This window comes from Amblyomma maculatum, chromosome 5, assembly GCF_055883805.1.
Source record: "Amblyomma maculatum isolate TAMU_Amacu chromosome 5, ASM5588380v1, whole genome shotgun sequence".
In the NCBI taxonomy this organism is placed as follows: domain Eukaryota; kingdom Metazoa; phylum Arthropoda; class Arachnida; order Ixodida; family Ixodidae; genus Amblyomma; species Amblyomma maculatum.
This window is the reverse complement of record NC_139348.1, coordinates 17,718,796-17,734,694: the sequence shown is the minus strand read 5'-3', so window position 1 is coordinate 17,734,694 and position 15,899 is coordinate 17,718,796. Positions and strand designations below refer to the sequence as shown.

Here is a 15,899-nt window from a genome sequence, read left to right as displayed (position 1 = left end):
TTAGAAGCGCCACTTTATTTAAATAATTTTTTTTCCGGTAAATTGTTTTAGTAAAATTCACGCTAGCCGTGCAAATAATGCCACCGAGAAGAAAATGCGTAAAAAGTTTGTAGCGCTTCTTGAGAAGGGCGCAAATGCGACTGTGGGAGGCGGCCTCATACCGTAATACAGAGGCAGTGAGCACGTTTGATGTGGCCCTGGCACAATTGCCTCACGGCGTCGCGTCAACTGAGACCCAGATGGTTGCGCGAAAGCATTTTTCTCAGTTTCGTTTCTCCCGAGGCGTCGTAGCTTTGAAGCGAGATTGAATCATAATGACTGGTCTCATTACATACCGGAACGGCGTGGATCAGCGAGATACAGACGAAGTGGAGCTGACAAAGTTACCGCCGCGGGCACATTTTGGCAGCGACATGTGGCGCAAGGCCTTGGGCGGAGCGATCTACGTCAGGCGCTCTTCTCAGATGCACTTTTGCGATGTGAATCCATCTATCAGGGTGACAGGTGTGCTCTTTGTAATGTGTGCGCAAAGTACTCTTATTTTTCCTCAGCTATGATTTCAATCAAATATCACCCACAAGTCTTAGGCGAAGGGGAAAAAAACAGCGTCAAAGTGGCTTGACGGTACGCTCTATCATCTATACTGTACTGTATAATGTATGCAGAGCTATATATAGACTAAAATTATGTATAGGTATAATAAATTGTGAAGGAGCTCCAATTCTGTAATACAACATTCCCTCAAATACATAAGTTAGACAATTTAGTATTAGATTTAAATAATTACTGGGCTATAAATCATATTCCTCTTGGACTGTTACCGCCGCGTCCGCTAAACTGTCAGAGCAGAGGGCTAAAATAAATCTGGAGTAATTTTTGATAAAAAATTGGACCCTAAGAAACGACCCTATTACATCACGTGCCCAGTTCAGCTATTGAAAAACTGAAAAATTTATTGCAAAACAGACTACTCTGTAAATGCCATGCATGCACCGAGCCAGAGTCACTCGACAACGTCAATAAAAAAATCGAATTCCTTATATGTGGCCGCCGTCGATTAGAAACCGAACAGGCATTTCCGTATTTCGCTACCTCGAAGGTCTCAAAGATTGTATCTTTCTCTTTGTAATCTTTCGAATTTTCTCATCTTTGTTATCTAATCTATCTTTTTGGCCGATAATAATAGTGATAACGGGCGAGCAAAGAGAAGAGATCGTCCAGGAAAGGGCCTCACCTCGAACCCGAAGCTGATGGACGATCCGTCTAGGCTCCCAGTGCGGCTGGTGAACTGCAGCAGCAGCCCTGGTCCCGTGGACTCGAACACGGCGCGGGGCTGCTCGGTGCGCGGCTTGTTGGTGTCGCACAACTTGGTGACGATGTGGCGCGGGTCAGGCTGCAGCGAGTCGTACATGCGCAGTGCCTCTTCGCAAAGCGTGACGCGCTCCACTCGGAACCACAGGAACTCCACGCGTACCAGCTCCCCGGGGGGAGCGGTGAACTTGTACGAACAGGTGGTGTTCACAGGATACCAGGACCTGGCAAGAGATCAATCACTGAGCTGGAAAACGCGTAAGTTGACGTGTTCGGAAGCTTGGTAAAGCAACGTTCATTATTGAAGTAAAGAGAAATGTTTGGGCCGCATATCATATTAGTTGACGAAAGAAACATACTCCTTATATTCGTTGTATGCCCTCATATAATTGTTTTTAAATATAACAGCTTGAGGGGCGAGTTGGTGCTGCACACTGTCCAGACATGCGGCGCAACAAACACAATCAGGTATTTTCTATTCACCACGTGATTGTGTTCGTTGCGCAGCGGCGAACGGTAGCGGCAGGAGCGCGCATTGCCTTGGATGCGGAGCTGGTTACGAGGGACAACGGCGACGACGATACGAAATGTAGGAACTGGCTCTAAATAGCTGCCCTCTAATATGCTGAAAAAAACAAACAATAAACATAACAAGCGGTATAAAGGTAATCCATATTGGTACTATGTTTTGAGACAAAATATCGGCGAAGATACCCAGTGAACACACGACACAGACCAGAGAGCGGGAAGAAATGATGACGCACTTGCAGATTTAAGAACATAAGAATATAGGTGTCTACTGGTTACAACTTTTAAGATATTAATTCCTTAAAAGTATTAGTTTTGCAGAAATATTGATTACCATTTGCAGTTTTATGATAGTGTCTTAAGCGTCTGTTACCAGTTTAAAGGCAAATTGTTGAACCAATTTGAACTGACAACTATAAAGCGACTCAGTTTGTTGCGCTCTTGATGACGCATTGAGGCCCGACTGCGATTCACGCGAGTTCTATACCTTATAGATGAATTTCAACAGTTTACTTCACAATTTTGCTGTTCAATAGCTTGCGTTATTGTCTAAATATCTCCTGACTGAACTATAGGTATTATTCTAACTTTGTAGAGCCGCTTAACTATCATCTATTGTAGACGCCTGTGCCTTCCTCAGTATCAGTGAGAACAATATCACAGTCCTCGCGTTTAAGCATATTATGATCGCCCCTATCTTTTAACTCCTCCCGAAGTAGCGCCATTCAAAGAGAGCCTATCAGTGTCCAGTCGAAGAAAATTATGAAACCGTGCCGAAAATATGTCAAAATATTCTGCAGTTCTGTCGGAACGTCCCAATTTCTTATATTACTGCTGTAGTTTCCGTAGTTATTTAGTTTTCCAGGTCGAACAATTGCGTGGTTTAAAATTTTGTACTATTTTCTGTTGTACCTATAAAAAATAATGATGTTATGCAGTTTTCCAGGTCGTACAATGCTGCGGTTTCATGTTTTGTACAACTTTGCTTGCTTTTGTATCTGTATAAAATTCTTATGTTACAGCAGAATTGTCCTTTCTGCCGACGGGTTGACGCTGGAAAAACAGCTAAGTAATTATGTAATCTCAATCGAAAAGTTAATGTAGTGTTTGCGGAGTTGGTGTATACACTGCGCGAAATAGACAGCTGCCCTGTATGCTTGCGCACGCACTCACCGGGGGCTGGCGAACACGGCTGGCCCGCTCAGTTTCCTCTCGATGAGGCAGGTGCCGTTACGCAGCTGGATGTGCTCTCCGTCGCCAGCATCGAACACGGCGTCCGCCTTGAAGTGGAAGCCCGTGTTTAGCAGAGGACCCGCAGGCGAGCTGGCGAACGTGACCAGCATGTCCGAGCCCGTGGCCACGATGTTGGACTTCAGTCGGCCGCGGCCGCACAGCGTCGCGATCAGAGGGAAGTCCTCCGTTGGGCCGTCGTACACCTGCGCCAAAGTGACTGCTTAGCACGCCTATCGTCACCAGCCTGACTATGTATCCCCTGCAGGGGGAAGGCCTTTCCCATACTCCTCCAATTAACCCGGTCATGTGCAAGTCTTATTCATTTTACCCCAGCGAACCTCATCCAGTACTTTGCTTTGGGCTAGTTGGTTCATGGCGCCTGTCCTGTTATTTTGGTGTTCCTTCCTGGTCCTCGTCGCTTTCGCGCCGTCTTCATAATCCACTTGAACCTCATCCGCGTACCTAACTTTCTGCCGCCACCTGCTACGCTTTCCTCCCCTTGTAATCCAGTTTGTTACCCTAAACGACCATCAGTTAGTCTCTCTTCGCACTACATGCCCTGCCATTTCTTCCTCTTGATTTCTATAAGAACTTCATTAACCCGACTTGTTTCTCTGACCGGCTCTGCACGCCTGCTATCTCTTAACGTTACACCTACCATTTTTCGTTCCATAGCCCTCAGCGTTGTCCTCAATTCTCCCACGTGTTTGAGCCCCATAGGCAAGATGTAAGATGTACAGGTGAGATGCAACTGCTATGAATGGGATATATTTTAAATATCGAATAGTCCCTGTTCCTCCGTATTGCTCGCAAAAAATGCCCACTCCTCTTTTATAACTCACTTGGTACTTCTCCACTTCGCGAAGTTAACATCTATACAAACTTAGGTGTTACCTTTAGTTCTACTGTATCCTGAACTTGCATATTAATACAATCTGCTCTTCTACTTCCCGCAAACCCTGTTTCCTCAGACACAAACTGAAAAGCGCCGCACCTTGTGTAGAATTTCTTTCTTCGAATTTATTGAATCAAAACTAGAATATGCATGCATAGGACGGGATCCTCACAATAAATCAAATATCAACTTCCTGGAAAAGATACAAAGAAATGCAGTTAGGCTTATGTTTAATAAACTCTCTACGCTTGACCTACCCTCTTAACATGATTAAAAATTCTATTCTCGCACTTGAATCCCTTCGAAAATAACTGAGGCTTGAATTCCTTTATTTCCTGATTAATAACAGGCTTGAACTTCGGTGCCTGCATCACGGGTACAATCATCGAGACTGCAGAGGTTTCTGCTTTCTTAGTACAACGCAATGCAGCTTCATCACCATCGCCTGACCCACACGTGGATGACTCTGGTTCGAATAGGAGCTGCTCTGCCTTTTCCAAGAAAGATAGTGTGGATCTGTCACCCCGTGTGCTACCAGGCCCAAGTGTGTCTTCCTTTAGCGATATTATCATCTTGTATCTACCGGTCATCGTGAGGCCAAGTCCTGTGACGTCAGCAAAGTTCCGTATGAAAGACGTATCTGCACGTTATATCTTCAGTGGGCTAGGAAACGGCGAAGATGGCAAGATGCTGACCCGTATTGTGCTCTTTACTCAGGTACCGTTATATTGAAAACGAACAATGCGTGCGCTCTGATGACAGATTTTTGATGCTGTGTCCCCCACACAATCGCGGTTTCCGCTATGCATCTGTGTCGTTGTATTTACAGCTGGTTTTTTGTCTTACTGGTGTCCTATTAAGCGGAGACGTAGAAACTAACCCTGGCCCCAATCAAACCGATTCCGATAAAAAGCCTGTGACTCGTTCAGCTACCGTTCACACGGTAAGCACCGGCGACGATACTTCAAATTCTAATCTGTCAGCTATTAATGAATTAATGAAATGCTTGCTCAGTTACTGGCAGGTAAAAAGATGGCTGAAGATATCGCAGAAATAAAAACATTTCAGCAAACAGTGAACGAACGCATTGAAGCTCTTGAACCACGCGTATCTGCCCTTGAAACAAAAACAGAAGTATTAGGTGTTGATGCAGTTGACAACACAGTGCAACGCAAATTGAATTCATTGTCTGAGGTTGCCACAAGGCTTCTTTCAAGGAACAATGAGCTAGAAAAGCGCTCTCGCAGGAACAACGTTATTTTTCATGGCCTTGCAGAAGATGACCAAACAACCAGCAAAGCTCTCTACATTGCTGTAACGAAAGTATTCACTGCCAATCCTCAGATGGAATTCCCTAAGATAGAAAGGTTCCATCTTATAGGCAGAAAGCAGGACGGGCGCCGTCGTCCTGGTTAAGCTGGTAGATTTTCGGGAAAAAACGCAATCCTTAAAAAATGCACACAGGCTCAAGGATTCAGACATTCGCTTATCGGAGGATTTTTCTGCACGTGTGCGATCGATCAAAAAAAACCTTTGGGATGCTACGCAGTCTTATCGGGACAGTGGGTCGTTTGCGATATGACCACGTATTTGTTGATGGCGTTCGATATGACTGGGATGATGTCGAGGGCTCTTTAATCAAAGATTCTAACTCAAGTGCCCCGTCCACTGATGCTACTTCGGACACATCAGCTTCGGATTTCCACTGACTGAGCGTCATCAGTGATCTTCGTGTTGCGAACATTAATGCCAGAAGTTTAATAAACAAGCTTCCAAACTCCCTCTCTTTAATTCTTGCGCATTCACCACATATCGTCGCCGTCACTGAAACGTGGCTGCATGACGGTATATTAGACTCGGAAATAACCCCTCCGGGGTTCGTTGTAGTTAGGGCAGACAGGCTGCAGTGTAAAGGAGGCGGTGTCACTCTTTTCATTAGGAGCTTGAAATTCGCTAAAATGTCTGTTCCTGCCGAGATAGAGTCGACTTGGTGCAATCTCTACTTAGCTAAAAAAAACTATTGTGATTGGAGTAGTGTATCGACCACCAGGTACTTCCATAAACAACTTACACGCTTTAAGTAACTTCTTGCATGATCATCACATCAGAAATTTAAATATAATTATTCTAAGAGATTTCAATCTTCCTGGAATCCACTGGCCTTCATTATCCATTACTGGTCATGCCATTGCAATAAGCAATGACTAGTAAATCTTTCATTGTCTTTTGGGTTGAAACAGATAGTAGATAACTGTACAAGATTTGCTGCAACACTGGACCTGGTGTTTTCAAGCTCTTCTCTCTTCGCGAAAGAGTTTACATGTGAAATCATCGAAGGAATATCCGATCACGATGCTGTTCTCGTTTCGATTCATTTTCTGTACCTGAGTCGCATTTAGTATATTCAACATTTCCGGATTTTAATAGAGCCGACGACAAGCGCATACAAAATGTATCGGAAGACTCATTTGAAATATCTGAAACTCTCAGCAAATCAGGCGATGTGGATTCAATGACAACCTTTTTCGAAAACGATAAGTTTTGTATTCACAACATTGTTCCTTTAAAGACTGGAAAGCAAAATCTTAATATGCCGTGGATAACAAGGGACATACTGCACCTCTCTCGCCGTGTTTATAGATTACGTGTTTCCAAGCGCAACGACGATCTTTTGCTCATTGCCCTCTTCAGTGATACTAAAGAACAACTACGTGTTAAGATTAACAGGGCGAAAGATTTTCACTATTGAAATACATTGCAACGATTAATGAAAAGCAATCCCAGAAAATTCTGGGTATCCATAACACCAAAGAGCACTAGTCCAAATACCTTCATTATTGATGATGACCCTGTCTTTGATTCATTACCATAACAACTGGTTTCAATGCATATTTTCAATCTGTCTTTCAAAAGACAATTTAGATGTAAATAATTTTGCTAGCAACACAGAAAATTCCGTTGATTGTGTCTCAATAAGCGGCCAAGGTGTTCTTAACCTTATACTGAACCTAAACACGAAGAAAAGCGATGGCCCCGATGACTTCCCTAATACGTTTTTACCCCGTTATTCTCTTTGGACTAGCTGATATCTGACTATCATCTTCCAGAAATCGCTAGCATCCACCACTGTTCTCGATTCCTTGAAACTTGCAAAAATTATTCCATTGTTTAAATCTGGAAGTTCTCAGATATTATCCAACTATAACCCAATATCCTTAACTTCACAGTCATGTCAGTTACACATTTCACAATTTCTTGAAGCTAACATTTTGTGTAAATATCAGCATGGTTTTCAGCGCGGGTTTAGCACCATTTCTCAACTTGTTGAATTCACACATGACATTGCTAGTTCCTTTGATATCTGCTCTCAGGTTGACGCTTTATTTATCGATATAACTAAAGCCTTCGATACGGATCTTCACACTAAACCTCTTTGTAAGCTGAGTGCAATACTTAAAAACCCCTCACTAGTGAATTGGATGTGAAGTTTTCTTTCTTATCGGAAGCAATACGTAAATTTCAACTCGTGTTCATCTGAAACTGCTGACGTATCGTCCGGCGTGCCACAAGGATCTGTGCTGGGTTCATTACTATTCTTTATTATACATAAATGATTTGCCACAGAGTATTTTTTTCTAAAATACGCTCGTATGCAGATGATTGTGTAGTGTACGGATCAATTAACTCACCTGATCATCACGAGCAACTGAATGCTTCACTTTCGTCATTATGCTCATGGTGCGAAACATAGCAAATGCAAATAAATTTTCTTAGATCTGTCTGCGTGTCATTCAGTAACAGAGCAGCCCCATCATCTTACTGTTATTCATTCAATGGCGAATCTTTGAAACGGGTGTCTGAATACAAATATTTAGGTGTTCTTTTTACATCTAATTTGTCGTGATCAAAACACAATAACAAAATATGCAACAATGCATCGCGGAGGCTGGGATACCTAAAACGGTCTCTTTCTGTTGCCCCTCAAGAAACTAAATTGGTTACTTATAAAGCTCTAATTCGTCCACGTTTAGGGTATGGGTTCATAATTTGAATCCTCATAAACAAATCGACATCAATAAGCTTAGTCGGTTCAAAGGAAATCAGTGCGGCTTATATGCCGAAGATACGATAGGAACTTCTCTCCATCATCTGCTATTCCTGAGCTGAATCTTTCTCTGTTGAATGCTCGTCGCCACAAAGAGTGTTTAAAATATTTTTACAATATTGTTCCTTCATCCCGATTTGCACTTGAAACAATACCTACAGTTTTCAAAGCCTTCATTTACAGGGAACTACCATTCATTTAATGTGTCGCATATTTATGCACGCACAGACGCTTTAAAATTTAGCTTCTTCCCTGGTGTCGTTGAGAGCTGGAATTCTCTGCCCGGTGATGTACGCTCGTTGCCATTAGAACATTTTCTGAGCATTGTTGGAAATTCCTGATGATGTTGTTTATTGTTATGCTGTAAGACTTTGGCTGTTTGGCTGTTGATCGTTTGTTTGCTGCTAACTGTCGACTCTGCCGCAAACTCATTGTACTGTTTGCTTGCTGTTGACAGTTGATTATACTGTACTTTTTCCCACTCCTGCAATAGTCGCTGACGGGGCTGCAGTGAATTAAATTCTATTACTCACCTCGACGTGCACCCTCTCCCCGGCCTCGACGATGCTCTTGATCGCCAGAACGGGGCCCCTTATTTTTCCACCCTAGATCTGCTCTCGGGCTACTGGCGGGTGCCTGTTCAGCCCGATGATGCAGAAAAGACGGCTTTCGTGACTCCCGACGGCCTTTACCAGTTCAACAGTATGCCTTTCGGTCTCTCGAATGCTCCAGCTACCTTTCAGCGCCTCATGGACCGCGTCTTAGGCAATATGAAGTGGACTATGGCGTTGGTCTACCTGGACGACGTAATTGTCTACGCGGCTACGTTTGAAGAACACCAAACGCGACTGAAACTCGTCCTCGAGGCCCATACTTCTGCTGGGCTTCGCTTGAAACCAAAGAAATGTTTCTTCGGTTTGGCAGAGGTGACGTACTTGGGTCACGTTGTGAGCCGGCATGGCATCCGTCCCGACCCTGAAAAACTAAAAGCGCTTACGGCTTACGAAGCTCCCACCACCGCCAAGGAGCTCAAAAGTTTCCTTGTATTTGCTTCGTATTTCCGTCCTTTCATTCCGGACTTTGCCAAGCGAAGCACACCGTTGACCGCCCTGCTGAAGAAGAATGCAGCGTGGAGTTGGACGCCGGTCCAACAGCTCGCGTTCCTTGACGTCAAGCAGGCCGTCCTCAAGCCTCCCACATTGGCCTACTACGACGATTCGGTCCCCATTGTCCTCCACACGGATGCCAGCCAAGATGGGCTCGGCGCTGTCCTGCAGGAAGACGAGTCTGGTGACCACAAAGTTCTAGCTTATGCCAGCCGCCAGCTTTCCGACGTAGAGCGTTGCCGCCACTCTTCGGAACTCGAGTGCCTCGCCGTTGTCTGGGCCGTCGAGAAGTTCCGTCCCTACCGGTACGGCCGTAATTTTACCATAGTCACGGACAATAGCGCTCTCACTTGGTTGCAGTCTGCCAAACACTTAAATGCCAAGATTGCACGCTGGTCACTGCAACTTCAAGAGTACGATTTCGCCGCAGTGCATCGGCGCGGTTCTGCCCATCAAGATGCCGATTTCCTTTCTCGCCACCCTTGTCCCGTGACGGCTTTGACGGATTTCAGGACTGCACAAACGCAAGATCCCGACATTGCGGCCATAGCCCAATCCCTTGGCACCGCCGCCGGCGCAGGTCTCCGTAAACTGCGCCGGGTCTATCGAATTAAAGATAATCTCTTGTGTCATGTGAGGCGGCTCCGTGGTCGACCACCCGTGTGGTTGCCAGTGGTGCCAGCAACACTGCGGTCACAAGTCTTGCGCGGCCTACACGACGCTCCCACAGCTGGTCACCTTGGTCGCGGCAAGACCTACGCACGAGTGTCGGAGCGCTTTTGGTGGCCTAATATGTCCAGAGACGTCAAGGAACACGTTGCGTCCTACCAGACGTGCCAATACCGGAATTCGTCCACACGAATACCTAAGCCACCCCCACACACTTTTTCGCCGCCGAGTTCACCTTTCGAACTGGTTGTACTGGACGATTTGTGCCCATTCCCGAAGGCGCCCGCAGGAAACAGGTGTATTCTGGTTGCGATCGACTACTTTTCCAAGTGGGTCGAAGCACTGCCCGTTCCAGACACCTTTTCCGCTCATGCCGTTTTGTTTGTGGAACAGCATCTTGTTCTTCGGCATGGTGTTCCCCGACGCCTCATCACGGACCGTGGGAGCTGCTTTATGTCCCATGAATTTGAGTGAGCCCTCCGCTCCTTCGGCATTGCGCATTCCACTACATCCGTCAATCATTCCCAGTGCAATGGACTCGTGGAGCGTGTTAACCGCACCCTCACGGATATACTCGCCTCCTACGTGGCTCCGTCCCACAGAAACTGGGATCGTTTTGTTTCTGGGGCAGCTTTTGCACTCAACACTGCGAGGCAAGAAACAACGCATATCAAGCCGTTCTCAGAACACCCTCCATCCCTCTCGACGCGCAGTTGGGCCTTCCTCATCAGACTGCGTCACCAACTGACTCCGCCCAACGACTTCGTTACGCCCGCCTCGACGCTCAGCGCAACCTTCTCACGGCTCATGCGCGTGTGCAAGTGGCCAATGCGGCAGTACCACTTCCCTCCTTCCGGTCCGGTGACTTGGTCCTCGTTCGCCGCACCATCCGCGCGACTGGTCGTGCCACGAATCTCATGCCCCGATACCGCGGCCCTTACAGTGTCGTTGAACGGCTCGGCCCCGTGACATACCGCCTCGAAGACCTCCCCGAGCATCGACCATGTGGTGTGCACCACATTTTCCCGGAGCATGTGTCAAACATGAAGCGATATGTCAACGGCGCCAGCATTGACTCCGACTTAGATACCGGGTCATCACCACTAATGTTGTCGCCGGCTGCCTCATTGCGTTCCCCACGAAATGCCGCCCCATAAGTGGAGCGCCTGCAGCAGCTCACCGCCAATTTCTTCCCCCGGTTGAAAGATATTACGGCGCGCGCCGAGGAGCGCTGCGCCAGAAAAAGAAGAGGCGCGGGACGAGCGCGAGGGTTAGAGAATAAAAGAAGAGCGCCGGGGCAAGTGATGTTTGCCTGGTGTCCTCCGTTCTTCTGTGTCTATCTCTAGGTGGGCACAGTGTTCCAGAACATTATGTAATTGAATAAATAAATCCGGCCTCTTATGTATCGCCTGCAGCAACGCGCCGAACTAGGCATCATCATCCTGACTCACAGACACCCTATTACGCTCGAACAGATGCGTTTCTTTTTATTGCGAAAGCAACACTACTTTCACTTTTCAGCCCTTCGCGTAGCGAGGCGGTAGCTACCATTGACCTTTAGCGTGACCTTTGGCGCGCCGCCAAGCACAGCTGCGCAATAACAGCCGGAGTGACGTCATCCCATCTGCCTCAAAAACAGGAGCCCCAACTCGCGCCGTCGGCTCGTGAGGCGGTAGCTACCAGCCGCGGCCTAACTCCCGCTCTCTCCGTGAGGGAGCGCTACAGCCGGAATGACGTCATCCCTGAGACTGTTGTGAGACCGTTTAACGACTACAGTGAACTAGGATATTCTAGTTCACTGTAGAAAGACGTTTGGGGCGCCGGTTGGGGTACGCCCTTACACACCGAGAGTTAAGCCCAACGTTGATCTACGGCCGGGCGGAGCTGCAGTTGTGCCACATGCTCCTAAAGCTAAGAAGAATTATGGGGCTGCAGCCGCAGCTACCGCCGGGGCTGCAACGTTGGATACTATAGGAGGTGGCCTAGCGGCAGGTGGAACCAACGCAGTCTCCAGGGATGCTTTCATTTCTGCTGGCGTAAAGAATGCCGTTGCAGCCGGTGCCGGAGCGGCAGTTGTACATTCTGCCTTAACCTCACTCACAACCAAGCATATCTTTGCAGCCACGGCACTCCTTGCCTCGCTACTAGTTATACGTAGAATAACCAGGTAGCACTCCGCAATAAACAATAGTTGAGCCATATGCCGTTGCCAGAGTGAATCACTGCATAACCATAAGCATAACCGCAAGCACCACAACCAGCTACACCACAAGCTGAACCTAGGCGTAGCCATAGCTATTGCTTTCGCCATTACCAGGCTTAACCAAGCTAAGCCACTGCCAATTTTTTTTTCTCTCGGACAACATCAGACTTCAACAGTGTTATACAGATGGCTGTGCAGTGTGACTAAAATTGTATAAGCTTGATAAATAAAAGGGTACTGCGCACAAAAGACAAGGACCAAAAGTGAACACAAGTGTAAGCTTATTTCATCCCTTTTTATTCTTAGTAGTTCACTCTTGTTTGTATGCATCCATGACCCCTGATTGGACCTAAGGGTCTAGTACGCAATAAATACTTTCCTTTTGAGCGATACAGGTAAGCTGCTATAGTAATAACCTGCGAGCACTTGCTAAGGGCACTCAATCTCAATCTTATAACCCTAGTGTTTCATTGTGCTCTTCTTTAGGAGCAGGGTCTGGGATAGTGTGCTGACACAGGCTTGATCCTTTATGTCAATGATGAAAGCTTCCCATATTATGCGTACGCGCTGGTAGTATGAATAGCGAGGTTACAATCTGTTGTCGATCCAAGCGTTTTGCGACGCTCGAGCAATATTTGATTTACGCACCTGCCAGTTTTGCCACACGACAATGGCGTTTCATACACAATATGAGTTTTACACCGAGAGAGGTTTTGCCTGCGATTTACGCCACACGCTACACCTGTGACATCATCTGAGCTATCTCGTCTGCAGAGCGTTGCGAGCTTGTTAGGGGGTGACCTGCTGTATTCTTGAGTCTGTGGGCGAAACTACGCAGATATAGAATAAAAACCACTCGTGATCGCTCGACGTTCGGCAGTTCTTCACTGCTCTCTTTTTATAGTCTTTCACGAAAGTTCCCCTTGAAGACTTCGGGAAACGGTGCGGACGCAATTAGGCTTATCTGCTTGGGAAAACTTGAGAGAATGCACTCTGCGGGCCCCATGCATTCTTTATGGTGGCTCGTTTTACAACCTCAGATTGCGCAGACGAAAATGGGAGCAAGCTTTTCCGTGACGAGGGGCCAACAAACGCAGTTTTGTGAAAAATCGAAGCTTGTTGTCATAAGGACATTCAGCGGTTAATGTGATAGCTTCGAGGCAAGATGAACAAAAAGTACAGTTATTTCTGTAGTTTTTCGAACCGCTGCCTGATGTATCCTTGACGATAAAGAGGCAGTCATCGATATGCCTCAAGATAAGGCATCATGTTGTGGTTCGCAAGGAAGCCTCTATGCTCCTGCTGTACCTAGCTAGGACCAGGTCGCTAGAAAAGATAAAAAAGTACATCTGCGTATCATCATCATCAGCAGCAGCAGCAGGACTATACCCACTGCAGGTCGAAAGCCTCTTAAATTTTCCTCCAATTAACCCGGTCCTGTGCTAAGCTGCACTACTTGACCCCTGCGAACTTCTTAAGTTCACCAACCCATCTAATTTGCTGCCGTTTTCTGCTACGCTTACCTTCCCTTGGAATCCAATTGGTTACTCTTAAAGACCATCGCTTATCCTCTCTTCAAACTATGTGTCCTGCCCCTGCCCATTTCTTCCTAATTTTGACTACAATGTCAGCAACGTGAGTTGTGTCTCTGACCAACCCTGCACACTTCCTATCTCTTAGTGTTAGACCTACCATTTTTCGTTCCATGGCAAAGGTAAGTATAGAACACCTTAGCTGCCTTGATTATCTTTTCCATGTTACTAACAACACTGCCCACTTTGTCCCTGAGTGCATACATCTGATTTTTGCCTGTACGTAATTTCCTCTTTACCCCTTTCAGGCTATGACCGTTCTTTAGAGCATTCTCAATTTTTCCAATGCTATACTTCCTTATGTCGGCCACCTTAGGCCTATGGGTTAGTTTTGATATCTCTGCCAGTTATACCAGGTCTGCTGGGTTGGAGGCTTTTATACTTTGGCGTTTCTTAAAAAAATATTTTTTCCCCTTAGACAGTTTACCGTTATCCTAACAATTCTACCTCGCCTTCTGTGTATACGTTCGACCATTGAAGTTCTAACTATGGAGGTCGAGAGGTAAAAGGAGAGTAGACCAAGAAACTTGGTCAGGTTAGTTTCACAGGCTTCCTGGAAGCAGACATTGCCGTGGCGGTCGGTGCGCTCACTGATGGATTTGATTAGGGCTGCGTGCGGCAGGGAGTAGTACTTAACGTCGATGGAAAAGCCGATTACACTTACGGGTCTTGTTGAAAGTGCTCAACGTCCTTCGCAGAAATTTTCCCAAAGTGGGCACCTTCTATTTATAGCTCACCGAGGGACGTCTGCAGAAAGGTAACCCCACACCAACCAGTTCAACTGTCTACCATTGTGCACCTTAATACTCTGTCTCTCCTTTGTAAGTAATTTTTTGGCACTAACATTTTAGGAAAAAAGAAGAGGATCATCCCAACGGTGCATCAGAGGGTTTTGGTTTGGTCTGGTAAAACTTTATTCTTCTATGAGGATCGTGAAAGAAGTCAAAGTGCAAGGACCAAAACAAGAGAGACATGCAATGCTATTCGTGCGTCTGTTTTATCTTGCGATACTTTTCCTTTTGAGCTCTTTCACAATCATCAATCATTATTCAGTTGCGTACCTTGACGGAGTCGTAAGGACACCGCGCTGGGTCTCGGGTCACGGGCCTCGGGAAGCACATGAGCAAGTTATCGCAGCGCAGCCCGTCCACGTCGAAGGCGGCCAGGTCCAGACCGACCAGGTTACGTCGCACACTGATGCGGTACTTGCAGAGCAGGTTCCGCGGGTAGATGCCCGGATAGCCTGGGGACTGCACGAAGCAGCGGCCTGGAGCGCAGTCACGGAACGTCCGGTGGCAATAAGCGTTGGGTACGGGCACGCCTCGTCGATTTGGGTACAGCTGCGAGTACTGGCCGTACCTGCGCCAACAAAACAGGCCAGAAGTCACTGTAGAGCATGGATGCGGGCATTTACGTTCCAAAACTAAGCCCGAGTTATAACACCGCTGATAACACCGAATTACACTTCGTGGGGTTTTTTACGGGGCCGCGAATTAAGTACCTTAAGGTACCTCGCGATGTGTGGATAAGGATGCTTCAATATTTCTCAATTTCTGTTGGGACAAAACTCTTGAAACTTGGTTGTGTTATCCATGAGTGAGCTGGCGTCAACCGCACCAAGTTTTATGGAGTACCACTGAGCATAGAATAAGTAAAAGGATAACAAAATTTGTAGAACAACACATTAAGAAAGATATCGTTTAGAAAAACGCTCTTGCCACCAGAACGCCAAACATTCACATCAATCTTAATTATTACACGCAGTACTGACTGAGCTAAAATAGTTATGCATGAATGATTCTTCCATGAAGTAAAAAAAAAAAAAATGAGCCTTCATATTCGCTTTATCACAACTTCAGTGATATAAATAGATAATAAAAATACTTTGGGGCGTATCTCGATTTATCTAGTTCAGTATATGCAGCAGGCATATATTTAAGTGCCATGCAAGTTTCATTGTATATTTAAAACGGTTGATGAGAAAATGTTCCTAATATGCACCGAAACAGGGTTTTCAAACTTACGTTAGAATTCATTTTCCCTTTTTATTACAACTAAACGACTCTGGGCATACTATTTGCCTTCATATTCGTCACTTAATTAAGAAATTCCTCTCTGCGTGCTTGCCTGGGCTTCGCTTGATTTTGTTTTTTTACGATTGGTACTGAGGCACGAAAACCTCCTTCGGCTATCGGAGCATTGCCCAGCAGGTTTAGGGCTACAGTGCCGAACTTCCCCAGAATTTTGCAGTGCGCCT

General features: G+C 46.2%; 1 protein-coding gene across 1 annotated transcript in view; it reads right to left on the bottom strand.

Moving 5' to 3' along the window:
• LOC146187821 (uncharacterized) overlaps window positions 1-15,899 on the bottom strand; it is a 250,092-nt gene that overhangs the window by 93,171 nt on the left and 141,022 nt on the right. The window contains exons 7-9 of the mRNA XM_084604926.1: window positions 14,704-15,001; window positions 3,013-3,275; window positions 1,235-1,535 (exon numbers count right to left, since the gene is read on the bottom strand). Coding sequence (XP_084461052.1) covers window positions 1,235-1,535; window positions 3,013-3,275; window positions 14,704-15,001 — 862 coding nt within the window. The remainder of the gene's footprint in view (window positions 1-1,234; window positions 1,536-3,012; window positions 3,276-14,703; window positions 15,002-15,899) is intronic.